This window comes from Grus americana, chromosome 7 (genome assembly GCF_028858705.1).
Source record: "Grus americana isolate bGruAme1 chromosome 7, bGruAme1.mat, whole genome shotgun sequence".
Lineage (NCBI taxonomy): Eukaryota > Metazoa > Chordata > Aves > Gruiformes > Gruidae > Grus > Grus americana.
The window spans coordinates 15,579,824-15,602,519 of record NC_072858.1 but is presented as its reverse complement, the minus strand read 5'-3'; the positions used below and the strand labels follow the sequence as shown (position 1 = coordinate 15,602,519).

General features: G+C 45.6%; 1 protein-coding gene across 3 annotated transcripts in view; it reads left to right on the top strand.

The window, feature by feature from the left end:
* The window catches only part of FBXW4 (F-box and WD repeat domain containing 4), a 60,837-nt gene that overhangs the window by 9,048 nt on the left and 29,093 nt on the right, over positions 1–22,696 (top strand). For all 3 annotated transcript variants that reach the window (XM_054831023.1, XM_054831021.1, XM_054831020.1), the window contains exons 2-5: positions 2,773–2,868; positions 5,240–5,425; positions 6,583–6,715; positions 9,255–9,349. In XM_054831023.1, coding sequence (XP_054686998.1) covers positions 2,773–2,868; positions 5,240–5,425; positions 6,583–6,715; positions 9,255–9,349 — 510 coding nt within the window. The remainder of the gene's footprint in view (positions 1–2,772; positions 2,869–5,239; positions 5,426–6,582; positions 6,716–9,254; positions 9,350–22,696) is intronic.

The window sequence follows — 22,696 nt, the reverse complement described above, 5'->3', positions numbered from 1 at the left end:
TCTTGTGGATTGCAGTGATGCTTATCATCTTTTTCAATTGTATTCTGGGAGTTACTTTGGGGGTGCTGTTGAGGAACCAAATCAAATTATCAAATTATATCGGCACTTGATTACATCACTGGGCTTGAGTTAATTTCACTTCTGGTATAGGGGATCAAATGCCTCTGAGCAGCACTTGAAAATCATTGCAGTTCAGTCTCTGCTGCCTAGTATTGGCAAAGGGGAGGGATGTATCAGTCCAATTTCTACATCCCCTTTCTCATGGCCTCCATATGTTCTGTCTCCTTTCTTGCTTCTATTTTGAATAAATAAAATATCTGGGAAATAAAAAGTGGATGCTTCTAAGATATTTTTAAATTAGCTGGATCCTGAATTGCTATATGGATCAACGATGTATCTATTAACAGTAAAACTACAGAGAGACAAAACAAACCCCCCCAAAACCCCACCAGACCTCCCCTGTACAGTCCTCCCCACCCAACCCTTTCCCCTTCCAGACAGGAACTGTTGATTCATTTGAAAGAGCAAAGTGTCTGTTACAGGAGTAACTGCAATAGTGAACTGGTACTGCGGGCCAAGCCAACATGTGACTCTTCTGAAATTCCTCTTTCAGCAGCAGGAAGATAAGGCCTGCCCCCCCCCCCCCCCCGCCCTGAGTAGAAAAGTGACCAGCAGCATAAGATGGAGGCTGCTTTTTTGACCTTGGATTTACCTTTTTCGGAGCCTTGGAAATTACATCTAGTCTTAGTAGGGTTTGTGTGTTGAGCTCAGGATGTCTGGTTGGGCCAGTACGCATTGGGAGGGGGTTGTGGCGTGAGTGCATTTTCCATCACTGTGCAAGCTGGTGACTTAAAATCCGTACGTGGGGAGAACTTAAGTGAGGGTTGAGTGTGGGGAGGAGAAGTGTTTTGGAGTAATGAATGGAATTGGATGTAGGCGGAGAGTCTGAACTCTGTCTGGGAGAGTAATAAGCAATGAGGAGGCTGCTGGACCTGACCTGACTTTTCAGTGCTGTGCATTCCTCATCTCAGACACTATCTGGCCCCGTGAGCTCCTGCAAGTGCTCTTTTTAAAAATGGAATTCCTCTTCTTGCAGCCTAGGCTAACTCTATAGGTTTTGGGTTTGGTTTTTGTTTTGTTTTTTTGAAGGGTTGGGAGAAAATAAAGACCTCGTAGTTTCCTAAATTCGGTTTTATTTGATGTGGCTCTACTGATCATAAACTTATAGTTGCAAAGCTTTCTAGGGGACAAAAAGCTTTTCTGTGTGAGGTTTTTGTTTAAAATGGGTCACATGCCCAGGAATGCAGTCAAATTATAATGGTGACTAAGTGCCGGAAAGCATAGAAAAGGGGAGAGAAGGGTGAGCAGAAAAAAAAGGAGCCTGAGGCTATGGAAGGAAGGCTGGGAAAATGAGAATCTGGCCAGGCCCCAGGGCCAGGTTAGAGATTCCTACACCCATTAACAACCTCAGGAGATGTTTATTTACAAGGAGCTAATCTTTATTTTAAAAAATGACAAGTACCCACAAATCTCAATTTTGGGAAGTGAGTTGGAGGCATGGTAGGGTTGGGAGGAGGGAACTGGTTCTGATCAGGTACCAGTCCCCAGCTCTGGGAGATCTTCCTTTCATCCTGTACATCTGGGAGCACTGGCTGTTGAGAAATGCATGAAAGGGAGATAAACTCTTGTAATCTAGTAAGTGGTTCACAACCCCTAGTTTAAGAGTTTCTTCATATTTGTGCTTTTCTGATCTTTTCTACCTAAGCAGCTACACCAAGGATATTGAATAATTAAGTTTATGATATGAGAAAGATGGGACCTAAAGCTGCCTTTTTTCCCTCTCTTTAATCAACCCTGGATCATGAAACTAAACCAGATGTTGAACAGCTGCTTGAACTGGGTATGTTCATGTAGACTCTAAAGAGACCTTGGTCCCAGGTCTCAGTGGTACCTACCTTTTGTCACCTCTTGAGCTGTGTTTATCTTGGCTTGTCTCATCTCGTCCCAAGAACTTTGATTTGTATCCCAGCAATTGCTTATGAACTACAGTCTCTCTTTTAGTAACTTTGTCTGACTGTAAGTAGAGAATTTTCCAGCAGTGTGGTGGAATTCTCTATCCTTCAGTGAGCTGCTGCAAAAGATAGTCCTGTCTTGGGGCATGTGTGCATTGGGTAGTTATACAGATGAATAAATTTTATTTTTAGTTTGAACATATCTTGATTTCTAATTATTGTATCTGGTTATGTGATTGTCAGGTGGGTGAGGGTCTGGAGCAATTTCTTTAGTAGTCTTCTGGCTAGACACGCTCTTCTGGCTTCTAGTTTCAGTGTTGTCCTGACTAGTGTTTCCTCCATCTGTTCTTGTATGGTGTCATCTTAACTGGTTTTCTTTAGTCTCTATTAGAAGAGTGATGTAGTGTTTCTCTGTTCTGGTAGTTTCTTTCTGTGTTGTTCTTGTTTTGATTACATTTCGTCTCAACTGGTGTTGCATTCAGTATACTAGATCAGGTCTTGATCACATTTAAGGCTTATGCACTAGTGATCATCAGAGATGGCTTTCTCTGCTGATAAGCACCCACTCTGTTCAGTGTTCCTTTCTTGTCAACTCTCACAAGTGCACTTGCTCTAGTGTGGCTCAGGCACTATCAATGTTTGCCAGTTCATCATTTGTGGAACTAGAGTGAGAGCATACCTGTGACCAGCTTGAGTGTATTTGTTGTCCGTATAGCATCAGTCCTGGTTGATAATTTCATCTCTCTTCTTTTGTCTGCAGAGAGGCTGGCATTCCAGTGAAGGAAAGGGTGAAAGTATCTCAGAACTGGAGGCACGGACGCTGCCAGAGGGAGACAGTCCTGAAATGGAAATGCAAGCAAGTGGCTCCTTTCTCCTGCTTTGTTTTGTGTCAGCTGCTGTGGGGCCTTGGGTTTGTGTCTGTGCCCTGAAATGAGATGATTCCTGCTCCTTGTGATCCACAGGGTCTTACAAGTGATGTTGCTGGCCTCTTTTGGATATTGCTGGCTAGCTGGATGTGGGGTAACTGGAGCTGCAGGACCTAGAGATTCAGTCTGAGAGTCGAGAGCTGCTCTCTTAGTAAGAGGTCCAATTTGGCATTGTTCTGTGCAGTTCTAGTAGGATTTAGCAATCTTTACTACAGACTTCAAACTGTTATGTTCCTATCTATTGCTGTATACCATGAGCAATTTTTTGTGCTGCTCTCACAATGAGCATACCTTGATCCCAGACATGGACTTAGGTGTCCCCTCAAAGTGCTTGGTTTGTGTCCCATGCTTCATCCTGGCCCGTGATCTGGATGTACAAATCTAAAACGCTAATTGCCATTCTTCCTCCCTATGCTTCTTCATTCTCCTACGTTATGCTTCCCTCCTTCACTAAAAAAAAAAAAAAAAGCATATTTGACATTAATGAGAGGAGATTGTTGTTAAATTCTTGCTTGCAAAGAGGTACTCAGCTTTCAAGGCAAAGCATAAGATAGGTCTCTTGTCTGAACAGCACATCTAAATTTCAGCTTTTCACGTTATCAGACAGAAGGAGAAATGAGAAAGACTATGGTTTGTGAGGTGCTGAAGAACATGGACCTGCTACTGAGCTTTCATGCCTTTTCGTGCTGTGTAGATTGAAGTGATGGATAATGTGCCACTGCTTGTCTAAAGTCCTGGGAACAGCTTTAATGAGCAGAGTGAGTTTTGATGCAGGTTGTATACCTGCCTTTGAAGGGCTTGCGACCATCTGTGAAGACAGGCTCTGTGGATGTTAGAGATCATTACTAAACCAGCTTCCCAAGTGAAAAGACAAGGACTGATTTAATGAGGCCACCATCCAAACTGCATCCTCTAATTTTCATTTGTCCTGCTTCAAATTTGTTACTTCTCCTTATGAAAAAGCCATAGAAAAAGGTAAAAAGCTAAGCTGCAGCAGCAGGAGAGCCACAGAAACTAGCTGTAGTCTAGGTAAGGTGGGTATTCATTTGCTTTTAGAGGACTGTGTAGGAGTGGAGGAAGGAAGGGGAAATCAAAGTCCACCTAAAACCAAAGCTGCTGCTCCAAAGATGCCTCTTATTTCTTCCATGCATATGATCAGGTCTCCAATGAACATTATAACATATGCTCAACTGCTTTGTCTGTGTGACTAAAAGCCTATTATTGGAGATGAACGCAGGCAAGCAGGAACCTTCTATCTAATAAGCGATCTTGTCCTCTTGCTTGTTTCTAGTCCCCCCCCACCCTGGCCATTGTGATGTTATGAGGTGTGGCTGTGTGTAATGGCTCTGCTGACACAGCAAATCATGACCTCTGAGAATGAATGATCTGCAAAAAAGATGGAGACAGGTTTTTATCAGAAGCCCCCCTGCTCTCAAAACGGTTTGTTCTTGAATAGTTTGAAAACTGAAAGGCTATTCTCATGCCTGGAACCTGTCTGTAGGAAGCTGCCACTGTCCCATAGACAGCAAGGGGCAGATAGGGTGTATGGGCTCTTGTGAAAGATGGGCAATAGAAACTGAGAGGTTACTCTGCAATTGCTTTTGGCTCAGCAGTGGAAGAGGTATGAATGTAGAAACATACCTCCTCTACATGATGAGCACAAAGTTCTTAGAAAGCCTCAGGCTTACCCTGCTGCTTTACGTATTAGCATACAGAGAATGCAGGAGGTGGAAGACTGTTATTTGATGTGACCTGCTTCCCTACTCACACATGTGTGAAATAGTGGCAGCTTTGTGGTTTCTGCTGGGCATCAGCAAATAATGTGCAGGATCAGGCCTGACTGTTTGCACCAAGAGCCTCATGTTAAAAGCTCTGTTAGAAATTCTTGGCATAGCTTACAAATGACTGATAGTCTAATTTCTTAAAAAGTACAGGGCTCATGAAGAGGGGTCAGGGAGCCTTAAGTATTTCCTATTTAAACTCACCAGACTCGTGGCCATCTTCTCTTTCAGAGATTCCATGCTTCCTTTTCCTCAGCTCTTGGTTGGAAAAATACCGGCAGTGTGATCTGCTTTGTATGTTGCTGGAGAAGCTTCACTTCTTAGCTGTGCTGCTGTATTAAGCCCTGCTTTTGCATGTGAGCAGCAGCTCCAACTTCACAGTTTTCTTGAGTAGGCATTTGCTTTTGTTGATATGTTTACATATGCGATCTCTTTTTTTTTTTTCTTTTTGTGTGTGAGGTTTTTTGTTTTGTTTTCTTGTCCCCATCCCCGCATGCCCCAACCTGCTGTCTGTTTGCAGTTTGATGCCCTGGATGGAGCTGGATCGCGAGTATCTCTACCTGTCTCAAGCAGAGAACATCCAGGCCTACCGTCTCTGTCTGGATGGTACAGGTTTGCAGCGTCACCCTCAAGCTATCTTCTCCGGCCACCAGGAGGATGTATGTCGCTTTGTTCTTGTCAACTCCCACATCGTCAGTGGAGGGGGGTAAGTTGGGCGAGTGAAGGATGCCAAGGAGTGTGGCAGTGAAGTTGGAAAGGTTGTGTACAGCTCCAGCCCAGAGCAGAGGAGTCAATCTTCCTACACAGTGTCCTCATGCTTGGCTGTGTTCAACTGCTGCTGCTTCCTCTCTTATGATTTGATTCTCTCATGAAAAGGTTTCTACTCCAGCAATGGGGAAGCCGAGTGTCACACTGTAGACCTTATAAAGTGTCCTTTTCTCCTTTGAACTTGTGTAGATGTTCACAGGATTGTTGAATCAGGATTGACTGATCAGGCATTTTCATTTCTTTCCCTGTTAGGGTAGCTAGACTGTGTTCTAATATTCAGAACTGCTGGTTAACTGGGGCCATGGTGGTGCATAAAGCTTTCTAGAGACAAGTATAAGTTTATTAGACCTACTGATATAATTGTGGAGAGGGGGAAAACTGCCAAGCATTCCAGTATGCACACACTTCTCCAATTAATTTTGCATTTGACTGGCCTTTTACAATTAGAGCAAATGAGAGAACTGTTAGTTATAAAGTTTTAGCTTTTGATATACACAGCACTTAAGCACAGAATTGGGAGATGCAAGCATGGCTGTCTGCCCTGGATATCTTGACTCTCCCCTGTGAACTGCAGCCCAAAATTCAGGTGAAAATGAAGGCATGCATTTAAAATACCTGTATCTGTATTGGTTGAAAAAAGTCTAAATGTCTTTGTAGTTAATTCAAAGCACAATACCCTGCACGGCTGCTCTGAAATGAATGAAAAGCTGAGGGTTGGACATGGGTAAGAGTGACCTCTCACTTGTCCTCTTACTCCAGCCATTCAGCACCCAGCCAGGATTCTGGCAGGCTCAAAGCAGTAGGAGGAGGAATGGCTGCTCTGCTAATTTCTGCAGCTTAACGCAAAGTGGAGGGTGGAAAGATAGCCAGGAAAATTTTCACGTGCGGTAGATCAGGCTTTGACTGGCCAGATGTGGGATTGCAAGAGAACAGGTGAAGTGTGAGGAGTGGAGGGTTAACAATGCTGCATGATTTTCAACTCCCATGAGATATCAGTCATGGTCTTTTTGTGGCACTCCTAAGCACTAATGGAAGGTGCGTGGCCAAGGGAGATGCAACTGATACAGACTGCTTGCCTGTGGATTTGTTTTTCAGAGATGGAAATATTGTCCTTCACAAGATCCACGGCTCCTACAGCTTCAAGTTCTCTGCGCATGAACAGGAGGTGAACTGTGTGGACTTCCAAGGTGGCCTTATTGTCAGCGGCTCCCGGGACAGAACAGCAAAGGTGAGCAGCGATGTTCCAGCAGCTGCAGGTGCTGCTGCAGAGGTGACTTCAGAGGTCTTGTGCCATGAACGTTTAAATGTCAGCAAAACAGTTGTGAGCCCTGTCTTGAATGTCTGCAGGAGGAGCATCTGCAGGAGGGTATCTTGGCATAGGCTCATGTCTCTGAAAAGATGCTTGCTGTGCCAAGCACTTAAGAGATTTGGCTGTACTTGATGACATCAGCTGCTGGTTTAACTAGGAAGTGCAGAAGGTGGCAGCTGATATTTTGGTTCTTTCACTGTACATTTGTCTAACCCTGTAGTGGAGATCCGTGCCAGTTAGTCTGAAATTTGCCTTATGTATCTTAAGCACACCCTTGCTTTGCAATGCAGTGCAAATTTATATATTCTTCACATATTCTGTTGTATATTTGATCTCTAAGTCATAGCATGATGTATTTTCCAAATCTGTGTGATTGTGGTTTGTTTGTTTGTGGTTTGTTTGATGTGGGGGTTGTTTTTTTGTTGTTTTGATGGGTTTTGGGGTTTTTTTAGGTTTTTTTTTATGGTTCCTGGTTTGCAAACCAGGAGTGAAGTTAGACTATGAATACTGTTAGCTCCCATTTTTCTCTTCCAGTTGGCATCACTGAATCCTGTCACGTTATTTTTGGCTATTTCTTTTTGAGGCAGGACCTTCTTGATTTGTGGTTGGCAGTGCTGTGTTCCTACATGGACCCTGGGAGTTGCTCTCCTGAGCTGTAACCAGCTCTGTTTTAGTAGTTTAGGAAACTGCATGTAGGTGTTTCACCCTTGTCCTGTTAGCATGATGCAGTATCTATAGCATCTTCACAACCACTTGTTTCGTTGTTAGAATTGGTTGCTGTATGTTGAAAGCTTTGGCTGTTGCTCCAGGTAGGCTGATGGATACTGTTGGTCCTTGGTACATATAGTAGAGCATTAATGGAGGTAAGAGGAAAAACTGCTATTCTTGTGGTGCAAGGGTGGAAGCTGGGGCAAAGAAGGACTTACGTGTCTCTTTCAAGGTTTTATAGGAAGTGTGTGGTAATGGGTAACTATCTGACGGGCTGCTGACCCTATCTATTCTCTTTGGTCGCTCTGTATGGGTGTATTCCTGGGTAAAATCACTCCCTGGTAGAGCAGTGTTCATATGCAAAGGGCACTGCTGGGGATGCTGCTTGCCTCCTGGGAACAAGGCCATGATGCTGCTTTGTCTCACGTTTAAGCAGGGCTGTGGACCCGTTTTGTTGGGAGAGTGCCTTCTGGCTGCTTCCCTGGCAGCTGGAGGACAGACCTCCCCGACCTTGAGAACAAATTCCTGAAGGCCAGAGGGGAATTTAAGGCTGTTTTTCTTGGAGCTAGTGTGACATCTTGCCCACCCAGTGCTCCCCACAGCAGAGGCTCTAGAGATGTTCACCTCCTATTTTTTATCATCTCTTTTGTAGGCTGCCTTGTTTGCTTGAATGAGACTCTTGGAGGGTGGAAGGGAATCCCTACCAGCCTTTTAAAGGGGCTCTAAGTGTCTAAGCTATTGAGGGCTCTGCTGAGTGTTGATTAGGACTAAGCCCTGAAGAGCTGCTAATGTACATTCCTGTGTGATAGGCACCAGATAGTGTGCTCTGAGCAATATTTTTAACCTGTAGGAGATAGGGATGCCTTAAAAGAGTTAAGCTTTTCTGCTGCTTTTGCTGACACTAGGTGCTAAATTCCCCGCTGACAAGAATAGCCTGCAATCCTGGGCATTATCAACAAACAAACAAATAGGGCACTCCCAGCTTTGAAGTCTTGAAGTGAAACATTGGGGGTGGGTTACAGAGAGGTGGGGAGCTCAAGTCCTGTGGGCCAGGAATGAGGGCAAGGTGGGCAAAGTGAGGGCCACAAGCAGAGGCCCCAGCAAGAATTTGGGGGACTTTATTAGGACCCAGAAACAAGGGTGTGTGTGTGGTGAACTGGCAGAAGGCAATGTGCATGTATGCACTGATGGGGGAGGGAAGAGACTCTCTTGCATTGTCAGTGAGCAAGGGGAGCCTGTTAGAAAATAGCCTGGGGTACACTTAAGAAACTTCCTTGAAAGGGGATTGTTTTATAAAAAACTCCTTTACAGCATAGCGAACAATTAATTTTATAGATAGTATGAATGGAAAATTTCCAGGGATGGTACAAAGTCTTTCCATACTGTTCAAGAGGACAGTAGAGATTTGAACAAATCCCACTTCTGGTTTATTTAACTACAGAAGATGAGAAATCTGTGAGTGCTTCCCTAGAGAGCATGTGGTGATGGGAGTGTGCTCTCTGTTCCCTGTGATGAACTGGGATGGGAGGTGATGCTCATAAGCTGAATCTTTGTGTAACTTTAAGTGCTTGTTTCTGCCAGTGACTGAAGGCTCTGCTCCTCAAAAGTAAGTAATGGGAATTCAGGGAGAGGATCTCAGGAAAGGTGAGCATGGCAGCTTTGGCAACTCTTCCAGCACAACATCAGCAGCGTGCATCCTACCTTCTGCGCCTTCTGGGTGATGTGGCATAACGTGCATCTCTCTCTTTAGGTTTGGTCCCTGTCCGCGGGCAGAGTTGGGCAGTGTCTACATACAGTGCAGACAGAGGATCGAGTGTGGTCCATTGCTATCAGCCCATTATTAAGGTAACTGAGATCTCTTTATTCCCAATTTCCAACAGAGAGAAGTAAAGGAGTTGGATAGCCTGTGTGTCCGCAAATCTCTGAGGCACCAGAGTGACTCTTCAGGGACTTGATGTGGGTGGAGGCTGATCAGGTGCTTCTGCCTGCAGCAGGAGCTCAGGGAAGAGCGTGTGGTCTTTGTTCCCCAGAACAGTTGAGTGGTCTCCTCGTGAAGTGGCTGTGGAAATGGCCCTATGTTCCTGTTACTGTCTCGGGGGGACCTGTTCTTACTTGCAGAGCAAGCTCTCTGACTTACTCTGCCTTGCTAATTAGAAGCTGTGAGCTGGATCCTCTTGAGGTCTTCTGTACTGAAAAGACACAAACTTGTATTCTCGTTCTCTGGCAGAAGAGATGCTAGGCCAAAAAGGTCCCTGCTTTTTTGCTTGGGAAGCTAGCTTGGAGCTGTGTGCAGTGGTTAGAGAGCTCTGTTTTCTTGGTAAATTCAACATGCTGGACTGGGAAAGATGGAAGCGAAATTCACGGATGAGGTTTTCCACCCTCTACTGCCTGTAGTCCTGTGCATCTAGTACAGGCGTAATGCTACAACTACAGCTTCAGCATGGGAGCAAGGGCAGTACCTACACTGGGGTCTTCCAGGGTGTTTTTCAAAGTGCTGCTATTCTTGAGTTAGTGAAAATCTGAAAAACTTAAACTCTCACTGTTAAGATCTTCCACTGGTCAGCAATGATCTGTCTCTTTGGTGCACTGTTAAGCTGGTCTTCTGCATGCATGAGAGTCTTCCTCAGCCTTCCTCAAGGGAGAGAGGAAGAAAAGCTGTTGTTGCTGTCTGTATGATATCTGCAACTAGTGAATTTTAGGCTCGTGCAAAACCACAATACTTCCCACAACTGCCGTCCTCATTAGATTTGCAAGCTTGTTTTGCAGGCAGCAGAAACTTAGTGGTATGGAGCTAATGGTATTATCAGGGAAACGACCCTTGGGGCCTGCTATGATTTTGCCATTGCCTTGTCCTGTTGCTCTGAGTGTTTGGGACAGATAGTGTTTTTGAAGACATGCCATGTGCGTTAATGCTGCTGTAAGATGTTAGATAGGAGACCTTTGCCATCTTCTGTGCTGCGAGGGCCCGTTTTCTAGCAGACAGGCTCTGGCTCTAGCACCATGGCTGGTTAGAGCCCAGTGGCATGCTGCTTCCTACTCCTAAGTGATGACCTACTGAGGTGGCCTCTTGTCAGGACAGTGTTCCTCTCCCTGGTGCACACGCTTGTGCGCACTCTCTGTCACAATATTTACCCACTGTCTCCCCACCCCCCTTTCCTCCCTGCAGGGTGATAAATGGGAGGTGGTGGAACAGCTACCCCATGAACAAGTGGGCTTAAATTGTGCACTCTTTCTTTTTTCTTTTTTTTATGAGACTGAACTGTACTGGCATTCCCCACTAGCCCACCCTACCACCCCCCTTTACCCCTCCATATTTTGGGGAGGGGGGGGGTAGAGAATTAGAGCCAATTAGCCACGTCATTAATTCTTCAATTTGACGGCTGATATAGCAGGGCCTGAAACACGCTGCTGACCCCGTATAATGGGAACCCTGCTCCTTAACATATTGACGATGGGAGAAGTTAATTAAAATTCCACAGAGAGAAGGTGTCGGCTAACCTATAAACCTGTCGCTTCTCAGAACAAATCACAGCCATCCTAGAAGAGAGAGAGAATCAGAGCAGGAGGGCATGTGGTGGGGGAGGGCCAGGGCAAGGGGCAGGGGAGATGAATTTTTCACTAATAGGTTTTATTGCTTGCTGTCTAATGAGGGTGAGTATCAAAAAGATAATATCTGGTTTCTAGCAAGATCTGCTTTGGGGAGCTCTGTGGTTTCTGCTTTATTTGCAAGACCCCATATTTCAGCCATATGCATTACCTATGCACTTGTGTGCGAAGCTTTTCTTCCCTTGCAGCCCCATCCTTGCTGGAGCTTGGATGCGTTTGTTCCTCAGTGAGGCTAAACATGGCCTGTAACCTCCTCTTCCTCCTAAACATTTGATGTGCCCTCCCGGTTCTCCCTTCTCACTTGTGCTGGTATAAACTGACAGCTCCTCCATAAGAACAGATAGTTCTGCTGGTGTAGAACTGCTGTAGAATCAGGCTCCAACCACCTAAGTATTTTGGCCCATCATTGCTGAGAAATGACCAGCTCTCTCTACTATGGACACCTAGAGCTCAGGAACAGCTCAAAGCAGTTGTGCACAGTGGGGTAAGAGCAGGGAGGGCTCCTCTAATTCTAGCCATTCAACAGGACTTTGGAGAGGCAGCAGTTTCCTGTCCTGGAGGTTTGCCAGGACTGAGACTCCCTAGAGTAGTCAAGGTTGTGTTCTTACTGAACCTCAACTGTTAACAGGCAGGACGGGAACTTTTCTTCTTCCTTTTCAGTGATATCTCCCTCTGCGTGAAGCTTCCTTAGAAAGTATCCCATGCACTCCTGACCCACAGCTGGGTTTTCTGCTGGACTGCTTCTCTAATAGGCAATGCCTGTACACCCAAATAAACTTCAGAGACGCGTGTTCTTAAAGTGCAGCTCCTCTGGCTTCAGGCATCTTTCTTGGGTATTCTGTTTTGATTTGTCTGCAGTTTCCCTACATCCTGAAGATGTGCTGAGCTAGAGAGGAGGCTTCCTTGTTCTTTGTAGTGATGCTGGGCTGGATGCTCAGAGGATCTGCAAACAGAATGATGCCTGTAAGGGAGATTAAGTAGGGTAAAAGGGCACCAAGAGTACTGGATCTTCTCTTCTTACTGTGTATGGGAGAACTGTGCTCAGTCCTTTGTATAACCCTTTCAGCCATGGAAGTGCCTTCACATCTGTGTTATTGGAGCTTTGTTGCTTTGGGGATCCCTAACAGTGCCCTGCAGGGCAGTGGGAATGGGGAGGGCATTGTGTTCCTTCTGGGTTTTCAGCAGGTCTTCTGTGTAGCTGTGCTGGCCAGTGCGCTTGGGACAGCAAGTCCCGTGTTGCCTGTCACATCAGGGACTAGAGAAGAGTCTGAGAGTATCCTTAAAATAGGGTGCCTCAGCTTGCTCCAGCAACTGTTTTAAATGGTCTCCAAAGCTGTCGTACTCCATGGATTAGTAAAATGCTGTACTTAGAGAGGCCGTGTACCCTAAACCATGTTTCTTAGCTACTTGTAATCCCCTTCCCCCCGAGTTCATTTGCCTTTTGAACTCTGCGTTGTGCAGATGTTAAACTTTCATTTGCTGGTGCTTACTGCAGTGACTTATGTGTGCTCAGGGACCAGGGCAAGCCTGAGTGCAGTGGACCAATTCAAATGTGCAAAGTGAGGCAAACCCAGGGGTTTCTAGTGGAATAGTGGCACCTTCATGCTTTGCGATTCCTTGAGGTGGCAGTAGCTAGGGAAGAGAAGTGACCAGTGTACACTGTTTAATTTGAGGGACAGGTTTATGGAGAAAATGAGGTCCAATTGCCTGGCAATTATGGCTGCAGAAACATAAGGTTTATGATATATGTTGTACTACTGAAATGTTCCTCTATTTAGGAGAAAAATTGTTGTAATGTTTTTTCCATAATGATAGAGGAGCTTGGAAACTGGAGGGGAAAGAAACAAGTGGACCTTGATGTTGAATTCACTATTAATCTTGGATTCAGAAATTCTTTGGTATTGGATTAAAAAAAGTAAAAAGTATTTAAATCTAAGCCGGCTTCTCCTGCTGGATCTGGCCACTAGCATTTGCTATTTAGATTTTTAAATATTTACCATGAGAGGTGGTCTTCCCATGGTTGTACTCAAAGTGTGTCAGATTTTAAACCCAGAAAAGAGATGATGGAGGCACAAAAATGGTTTTCAATGTGCAACTATAGATAGAGAGCTAGGAAACCTTTGGTGCAATTTGGGGCAACGTCAGGCAACCGTAATGTGCCCTATTGCGGCAGAGATGTGCTTTGGGTGTGTAAGCCCAAAAGACGGTCTTTCCTCTTCCAACTGTGTACATGACCTCTCCTTGCAAATGTTGCCATGGTGAAGTGCAAGTTTACTCCAGAGAGGAGGAAAGTTTGTACCAAAGACTAGCTATCTGCATCGAATGTTTAATTTAAAGGAAAATGAGTAGTTCTGTGAGCAGTTGAATTTAAAAAGCCAGGCTTGCTCTACCTTTTCTATTTATGCAGTGCTGTAGCTGAGACCTGACTCCTCTATTTTAACATGCTAATTTGAATTTCTGTTAACCTAATTGCCTCTCCTATGGAATATTATGGGGAAGTAATATCTGGGGAGACCTCAGACAAATTGTAAAACATACCCAAAACTTGTTGGGAAAAGGAAGGAAGAGAACGGTTACTGACAGGCACCTTGACTGAATGGGCCTCTCTTCCATTGGGAACAATCAAAATGATTAATTTTGAGGGCTTCTTTTTAACGGTTATCTGGAAACTTTTTGTGAAAGTGGAACAATCTGATCTTGCAGATTGCATTAGAGCAAAACAACCCACTTGAGTCAGAGCAACTTTGCAGTAGTTTTAGCTGTACAACTGAAGCCCTAATGTGCAGCAGTTAAAATATTTGATAACGTTCCCCCCACCCTCATTTCTTGCTCCACTTTTATCAGCAGATATCCCCTACTGCATATCAAGATGAGCTGTTAGCTGTAGTGGTGCTCTGTTTTGACATAGCTTTGCACAGTTAACCTCTCTGAGTCTGCTAGGACGTGGGACAAGTGGGTTTTATTCTGGTTTGTGCATTGCCAGCAAAATAGCAGGCAGCAATACAGGCAGCAATAGCTCTGCTGTCCGTGGGGATCTCTGTAGAGCCTGGTTGGTTTGAATAATTGAGAGGGGACTCTGACCTGCAGCTGTTTCTTAAGCAGGGGCAGGAAGAACCTGCTCAACTGTGAGATCCCAGGGTGGACTTGCAGAGTTAGTGGTGGCGTTAACTACCATCTCTTATTGACCTCAGAGAGTGATCTGGATGTGGTTTTCTAGATATATGCTATAGTCATAACTGACTTGGTGCTCTTTCACCCCCAAGCTGAAGAGCAGGAAATGAGTATCAGTTTCTCCCCTCTGGAGCTAAAATGACACCTGTGTCTTATCCATGTGCCCTGACTGTTCCCTTGATGATGGGAGGAAGAAGACTTTATTTTACTTTCTTAATTGTGTGATAATGACTCTGGTCTCCCTCACGTGGGTGAACATACATGTCCCTTTTTTCCTCTCCTCTAGAAACAAGCACATGTGCAAACACTTCTATAAGTTGAGAAACTGCAACTTACCTTTCTTCAGTTTCTTTCCTTTGCCCTCTAAAGCTCATACGACTGATGACGTGCTTCCTTTTTGTCACTTTTGGCCAATACTCTATATGTATATATTTTCTTTGACTGTGTGAATTGGCTCACTAGTGTGTGTGGGCAGGTGAGCAGGTTTTTGGGAGTCAGTAGCTGAGTTAGATACCAGACATCTGTTTCTAATCCTGTGGAGCTGTATTGCATATTGATTTTTTTTTTTCCTCCCACTGCAGTTTTTTCTCATCTTTCCCCTTGCTTGAAGGGAAAGTCTGTCTCAGAAAGCTTGGGGGAAGCATCTTTCTTGTGCTGCTTGGTTTGCACAGGAGAATCCATGTCTGTTTAATCGATGTGACAGAAGAAACTTAGTTGAGGAGGCTGGCAGCCTTATGGTTTGAGGTTTCTATTTCCAGTTTGCGATCATTTTCTCTTTGCTTTTTAATTCGCAGGGGGAGAAGGTAACTTCACCAGACCTTGGCTGATGTTTACCTTTGCTCGGCTGTGCAGTGTGCCTTTGTTTTTCCACCTTTGATCAGTGTCCTGCCAACAGATAATTTAGCAATTGCATCCCAGGGTGGAAGTGTGGAGTTAATGTTAAAATTAGGGGTTTTTTCCTTTCCTAACTTCTCTGGCTGATGGAGCAGAGAAGGGGAGAGGGGAGGTGAAGAGGGCCATAAATTCTAGACCTGGTGATTCTGCTCCTTGTAGAGAAACGAAAGCCTCTGATGTCTCTTCAGCACTTTCATTAACATTTAAATTAAGGGTTTGTTTTTCAGGCAGCTTCAGTCGCAGCCCTTTCATAACCTGATGCATGGAGGCTGTTCTCTCTGTCTCTTTTTCTCTCTTTTTTTCTAGCTTGCAAATCAGTGTACAATAGTAATCACTGCCGTATTTTATTTTCTGATCTCTCAGGAGGGCAGCGACCTGACAAGCTGTACCAGAGGTTCAAAGAGAATCAGAAACGGAGTGCAAAGGTAGATGGGCAGGAGGATGCTGGGTTTCACTCCTACAATTAGAGCAGTGTCTGCTCCCTCCCCTGCCTTTCAAAGGGCTGCTTTTGGGGGCGGGGAGGGACAGAGGGGGATGGACCTTTCTTGCATGGTGAGACCCCCAGGTGCAGATGTCTCTAACCAGGCTCAGCTTCCACTGTTACTCCTCCCAGATGAGGCCAGAGGTGTCACTCAGAGGATGCAAGCTCATACCCTGAGGTGGGAAGTAGAGTTGTAGTGTCCTAAGATAGCAGCCTAGCCCCTCTAAAGGAGTGTTGATTCACTCTGAGGACAGCAGGAGGCTGGTCCTCAGCCTGCCATTGGCATTTGAAAGGAGGGTGATAGTGGAGGATATTTCCCTGAAGTAAGAAACTCACCTGCTGAAGTCATGTCTGCTCTGAGCACTGCACCTTATTGTACTGTGGAGGAGATAGCTTGTTTGAAGTGTCCATTTGGATCTTCTCTCACAATGGCCTAAACTAGGCAATGCCTTGCTGTAGCTGGTATAGGAGCTAGTTGGTTTAACATCAAGGAGAAGAAACTGACTTCTATCTGCTTCAACAATTGTGTAAGAGCCTGGGAACAAGGGGATAGTTTTAGGAATGGCAACGACTTGCAGTGGAGAAGTATAGTCGGTTTTATGTAAACACATGAGTCTTTGTCCCAAAGCTCTTTTGGAATCTTCCACTTCTCATCTCCCACCCAGTTGGTCACCACCGGTAGGCTGTTATCTTCTGCGGGCTCTCTGATGGGAGTTGGGGGACTCTGAGTAGCACCGAACTGGTGTCTTTCATGAGGTAAAAGTGGATAAAAGGCAGAGGAAATGAGCCAACACATGAGCAAAGTGTTTAGCATAATGAAACCTGCAGCTTGGTTGCTGTGACTGTCACACTGGTTCATGTCTTTGCTCTACCACCACCCCAAATTTGTTTACCTTCCACTAAGAGCTTGATCCAGATGGGCTTTGAAGGATGCCAGCAGGATGAGAGCAGCAAGCGGGCAGTGGGATTGGAAAGGTATTCCCTGCATGCTGGTAGATATGGTGCAGAAAGAAGGGTGCCAAATGTTTCTGTTTTTTCAGGATTGGTCTTATGTGTGCTGATGCTGGCCATGTGGCTCTTCTGGAGGACCTAATTCAAAATCATGCACTTGTAGAAGTCCTCTATATGCCGAAAAATGTTTCTGTTCTGGGGTTTGGATTTTTTGCCCTTTTGTGTGAACTACCACAGACTGTAGTCTGTTACTACTTATGTCACTGTTGTCAGGTTGAAGTATCATGTCTAACTGTTTTGTTACTGAGTGTGTGGTGATGACTGTCAGACAGCGAGTGATTCAGAACAACTTTTCAGGGGCAGGTGATCTTGTCCACGTTCCAAGTGCTCTGGAGCTGTGTGGTGGGATGTGCTTCTCTGATCCCATCTGACCCATGCTGTAACTGTTTTGTACCACCCATCTGATTGCTGTGTCACTGCAAATGGGTCATAACTGTGAGAGATTTCTGCATAGTCCTAAGAACTACCACCATTAAAGTCGTCTTGGTATCCGCATCCTGTATAATGCAAGGGGGATTCAGAACGTCTGCTCTGCACTACTGGCATCCATCTGCTCTTCCAGATGCTTAAGGAGTTTCATAGGTTCATGCCTACTGAGTTTTTCTTCTTCAGGGTTAGGTGTCGGATGGTGCTGAGCATGTTTTGTGAAGCCCACAGCCTGTGCAAACCAAAGCTGTCGGGAATGGGAAAGAGGATGCCTAGTACTTGTCACACAGGGTCCTTGATCATGACTTCTGAGCTACCTCCAGCATTGCTCAGTCTGTAACTTTTCAGTGAGGAAAGCTTTTAATTTAAGCTCTTATGAGACTGGATGCCAGCATGGAGCCCAACTCAGCTGCCCCAGGGGTACTTGGGGCAAGTGCGCCGCAGCACTAACGGGGGTAACTCCTCCTAAATTCTCTTTGGAAGCTCCACTGTATTTATGGGTGGAGAGGGCGGGGGGGATGCCTGCCCTCCCACCTTCCCCCATGTTGTCTCAAAAGGCCCTGGTGCATCTTTGATTAGGTGTAGGTCAAAAGAATTTCCACATCGTGACCTTAATAACTGGGGTTGATTGGCAGGCGGTCTGCGGAGAGGGAGCAGCCTGTCCCTTTCATCTCCCTTGGTGCCGTGCTGGGACAATGGGCCAGCATATTTTCCTTGTTGTTCCTCATTTGAAAAGGGTCTGGTATCTCTACTAGGTACCTGTGACATGGGGGTCTTGATTGGGGTCTCATAAAGGGCCCTGTCAGTGTGTCCAAAGGCCAGGAATACAAAGGCGATCAGTGGGTGGGGGTCTCAGCTGACCACTGAAGAAGGGAGGGGAGGGTCCTGGAAGCAGTGGAGGGAGAAGCAACCCCTGATGGGAGACCTTAAAGGGGGGAGGGGGGGAGGAGGCGGCCCATTTTTGTCCCAAACTCATCAAGCACATCTGCAGAATTGTCCCAGCCGCTGCCTCCCAGTTTCAAAAGAAAATGATCGTTTGATAAACCGTCCTGATTCACCACTTTCTCACAAGGGAGGGAGACCCACCTTTGACCTCTATGATTTCACATTGGGCCCAGCTCCCCCCCATCCAATTGCTGGAGAAACTTTGAAATGCATCCCTTGTGCTCCCTTTCCTTCTCCCTCTTTCCCTTTACTCTCTTTCTTTTCCCTTTCTTTTTTTTTTTTTTTCTCCCCCTCCTCCTCTTCCCACCACCCCCACCTTCCCCGCTCTCCTGCTTTGTAAAAAAGCAGGCATACTGCTTTGGAGTTTAGGCAAGTAATTAGTAAAATCTTTTCTGCAGCACAATAAAACCGCAGCGCTTGGCCCGCATATTCCCACAATTTACATACTCGCGGGCATTTGAGAAAACAGGTGGCATTCCCAGTGCATCACTGCCTATGAAAATCATTTGGAAGGCAGGGAGGGGAGGGTGCTGGGACCCGCTCGCTCCTGCAAGCTATAGGAATGTGCATGAATATATTAAAATGTTTTCACACAATGCTTGTATTTTCCAATGGGAAGAGGCATCTTCTGGATGAAAGGCGGCTGGCCCAGACACAGGCCTCTTCCAAACGCTCTTTCCCACTCAGGGTTTGTTTGCATGGACCAGATTGAGAGGGGGGCCTGGGGGGGAGGAAAGGGCAAGGGTGCTATCTATGAAGAGTAAATCTTTGTGTGCTGCCTACCCATTCCCCATTTGTGGTCCCAGAAAGTTGAGTTATGAGGGAATCGTGTCTGCGGAGGGGGGCGGGAGGGGGGGATCATCAAGGACTTTCTGCAAAAGCTTTTGGAGGCATTGCAAACATAGAGAGGAAATAGCTTGTAATGGAGCATATAGCGCTCTGACTGACAGAATTCAGTGGCTGCAGCAGGAAATGACTAAGAGGGAGCTGGCTATCTCGGGCAGTATTAGCAAAGTGCCTATTAATAATAGAAAACACTCTTGCAGTACTTTTCCAGCTCCATCTTATTGTCTAAGAACAGACTGCTCGATGCTCAGCCTGGGCAACATATCCAGCTGTTCTGCTCTTTCCAAGAGGGTGGTTGTTCCAGGCTGTGCCACAGGTGGAACCCAGGAGTTCCCACTCTGTTCCGGTCAGGGAGCACTTAGCTGCGTTGCTTCCTAAGAGGTTCTTTAAGCGCTTTCAACTTGTAGGGTGTTGCCAACAGATGTGTGGTGAAACTTGTGTCTAGAGAATATAGATCAGGGATTTCCTTTCTAACAGACAAAAGAAGAGAATTGAAGTGAAGGGAGGGAGAGGCTGAACACAAGTAATCAATGGCTTTGCTTAGGAGCAGTGTGTGAATGTAGGGAAGACCCTGGGTTCAGCTCCAGGTACTGTTTTGTTTGAGAATATTGGGGCAGGCTGCAAAGGGACCTCGTTGGAGGAAACAGAAGTAGGTTGGAGGCTGGATTTTTTTTTTCTTTTTTTAAATAATATTCTTTTGGTGAAAATGCCCTTCAAATTTTCTGTGGAAAGTGGTGTGGCACCAGCATAGTGATTTGAATGTCTGTTTTGTATGTGCTACACATACGGCCTTTGTAGAAAGTTCTGGACAGGCATCCTGTCCAAATGGGTCCTGCCCTGAGGATTTACAAGCCTGCCCCACAGCCAGCCAGAACCACAGCAGCACAAGCCCATGCTACCCAGCTCAAGCCTCTGCTCTCCTGAAGACACTTAGGAAACCACAGGCTCCCAGAACAAGGCATAACCCATTTAGGGAGGAGTGGCAAGAGCTTTACTGAGACTTTCTCCTCACTGAGCCAACTTTCCTTGTCCTTTCTGACCAGACTCTCTCTGTGACAAGTGGGAGAGAATGTATTCCCCAGCCCTGTAAGGAGCTAAACCATTCAGCATCTCAAAACTTTTTGCAAAAGGGTATTCTTGCATGGCAGCTGTTCCTAAAATGGATCTGCAGAAGTAGCAAAGCTCTGTAATGCTGTTTCTCCCAGCTGGCCTGTACTGGTCATACTCGTGTTGGTCATGGTGCAAAGGTCTCTAACCTTTTGTTGGAAACAACCAACAACTGAACTGGCAAGACGACTTTTTTTTTTTTTTTTAAATTATTGTCTTCCCAATTCCCTGCTCCTCCCCTTCATCTTTCTGCGTTTCTTAAAGAGGCAGTGGAGGGAAAAAAGCTTTGGTTTTTGTTTGGGAAGAGGGTTAGGAAGGGCGACGTGGCCCCTGCAACCTCTCATAGGGGTGTCTTGTCAGGGTGCGGCATGAAGGGCACAAACAGATCATAACCTTTAAATGAAAATGCGATGGAGGGGAGAGATGAAAGCAGTGAAACAAATTAGATACATCTAGAGGGGGTGCTCAACTGGAGAAAATTAGCATTTCTTCCTAATTGGAGTGCAGGGCATTCCATTACAGGGTTTCATTACAAGGAGGGAAGCACTGGGCCTCTTTGGAGGATTCCACCCTGCCCTCAGTTCTTCTAGAAGTAAAAAAAATATATTTGGGAGAGATCTGAGAGAGGACTGAATTTGTAAGAGTGAGGGTTTCAGACTGTTGCAGGAAGAGGAATGATAGTAAAGCACCAGTTCTCTCTTGATTAAGAGAAGAAAGTGATGATTGTGTGCACATGAAGTCAGGTGCTAGTCCTAGTTTTCCTGAAGGAAATGAAAAAGTTTACAGGAGGCTGCAGGTGATGGTAACTTTCTGATGCTAGTACTTGCTGAATCAAATTTGTAGACCATATCCAAAATGCCCTCAACTGTTTGAAGCATAGGGATATATGTTTTATGACTAAGATCGGTGGAGTCAATTCAAGCCTGCTTTATGCTGCATATCAAATCTATGCCGTGCAAATCCACTTGTTCAAGGCATGTCTGTCTGATTCTGCCTCTAATTAGAACTGTTGTATCCAACAGCAATTTGGATATATCCCTGGGAAGGCAATGGCCAACTTCCAGCGTGGAACGTCTTGTGGCTGCACTGGGGCTTGTGTGTAGCTTTGTGGTCCAAATAGCTTGTGTCAACTTGAGAAATAGGCATGCATGGATGTTCTTTATATGTGCATCTTTATGTATAAATGAGTGCTAAGAATAACTCAGAGGGAATTTGAGGGGTAAGGTTTTGCATTGCATCTCTGGATTAGGAGTAGGGGGAGACGGTTTCTTTTTTCCAAGCAGGGATTGGGTTGTTTATCAGTTAGTGCTCTCAGGAAAGGAAGGGGGAAAAAAAAAGAAGAAAAAGAAAAGCAAGCTTGCTTCAGGTGTGTGGTATGCAGTGTATATTGCTCTGCCAATCTACAGTTATAAAATTTCCTGTTCCAGCTCAGGAGAAGGCATATGTAAGCATAGGAATGTGGGTTGTAGGAAACTGCTGAAGGAAGAGTCCTGTCTGCACAGAAGGTGGTTCCTAGCAGAGTGGGAGGATGTTTACAGCAGCAGTGCCTACATCCTGGGCAGGCTCTGTCATCCACATGCCCAGGATGCGGTTGCAGATGATATGAATTTACGGAATTCATAAATGTAAATCTCTGACTTAACCCTTGCTGCTGAATTTTGGCATTTTGACACAGAGCACAGCACTGCCCACAGGAATATCTTAAGGTCTAGAGAAAATACTATTTAAAATGAAAGCATGGCTCAGAGATGGGCTTCTCCCATATTAGGTCTGGCACACATCAGGATGATGATGTCACCCATCCCAGCCTTCTCCAGCCACTTCAGTTCTTGCAAACGATGCTTGGCAGGCTGTTTAAAATGAGCAAGTGCATCAGTCTGGCTCTAGATTAGTAAAGCAAACTACTTTTGAAACACTGGGAGAGGTAGAGAGGAGATGGGAGCAGGACCAGAGAGGCTGGGGTTTAGACAGGAGCAAATAACTAGAAGGAGATAGTCAGCCTTGAAGGAAAACTGGTTCCACTGAAGAATGGGAATTTCTCCTCAACATGTGCCGTTGTGCATCTGGCTTGTATGCTGATATGCTTTAAAAGACAGCATGCCAGAGTGCCTCTTGCCTGTAGCTAAGCTTCAGCTTCCTTGGGTAGCTGGCATCCTGCATCTCTGTTGAGTGCAGTTGGACACTGGAAACATGTGGACAGAGTTGTGTAGCCATGACTCTCCTTGGCTCTGTTGCTTTTCAGAGCAGTGTCAGACTGCTCTAGACTGGAAGATGGATTGGAAAGTCTGTTCTCCCTGTGTAGTGTTGCCTGTGGTGTGTTCTGTGGTTCATTATCTAGGATTTGTCAGGCCTTCTCTACCTTTCCTCCCACCTGCACAAAGCACAAACAATGCAGCCACTTTCTTGCTCTAAAGAGGTGTCGTGGGTTCATTCACCATCTCTGCACGTGCCTGCCTGTGGGATGTACTCATACTGTTTTGTAGGCATCCTGATACTTCACAGATGCAGGGCTAATTTGGGGCCAGGTATTAAAGCCAGCTTTTAATGTGCATTGCCTTGTCTAATTAGTAAACCCTTGTTCTCCCTCCTCTGAGATTGAGGTCCATGTTCCTCTAAGTCTAGCCGTCCATCAAAGAGGACTTGAAATGAGGCCTTGCTATGGTTAGTAGACACGGGCAGCTAATGAAGAGAGAGCGCCCATTTCC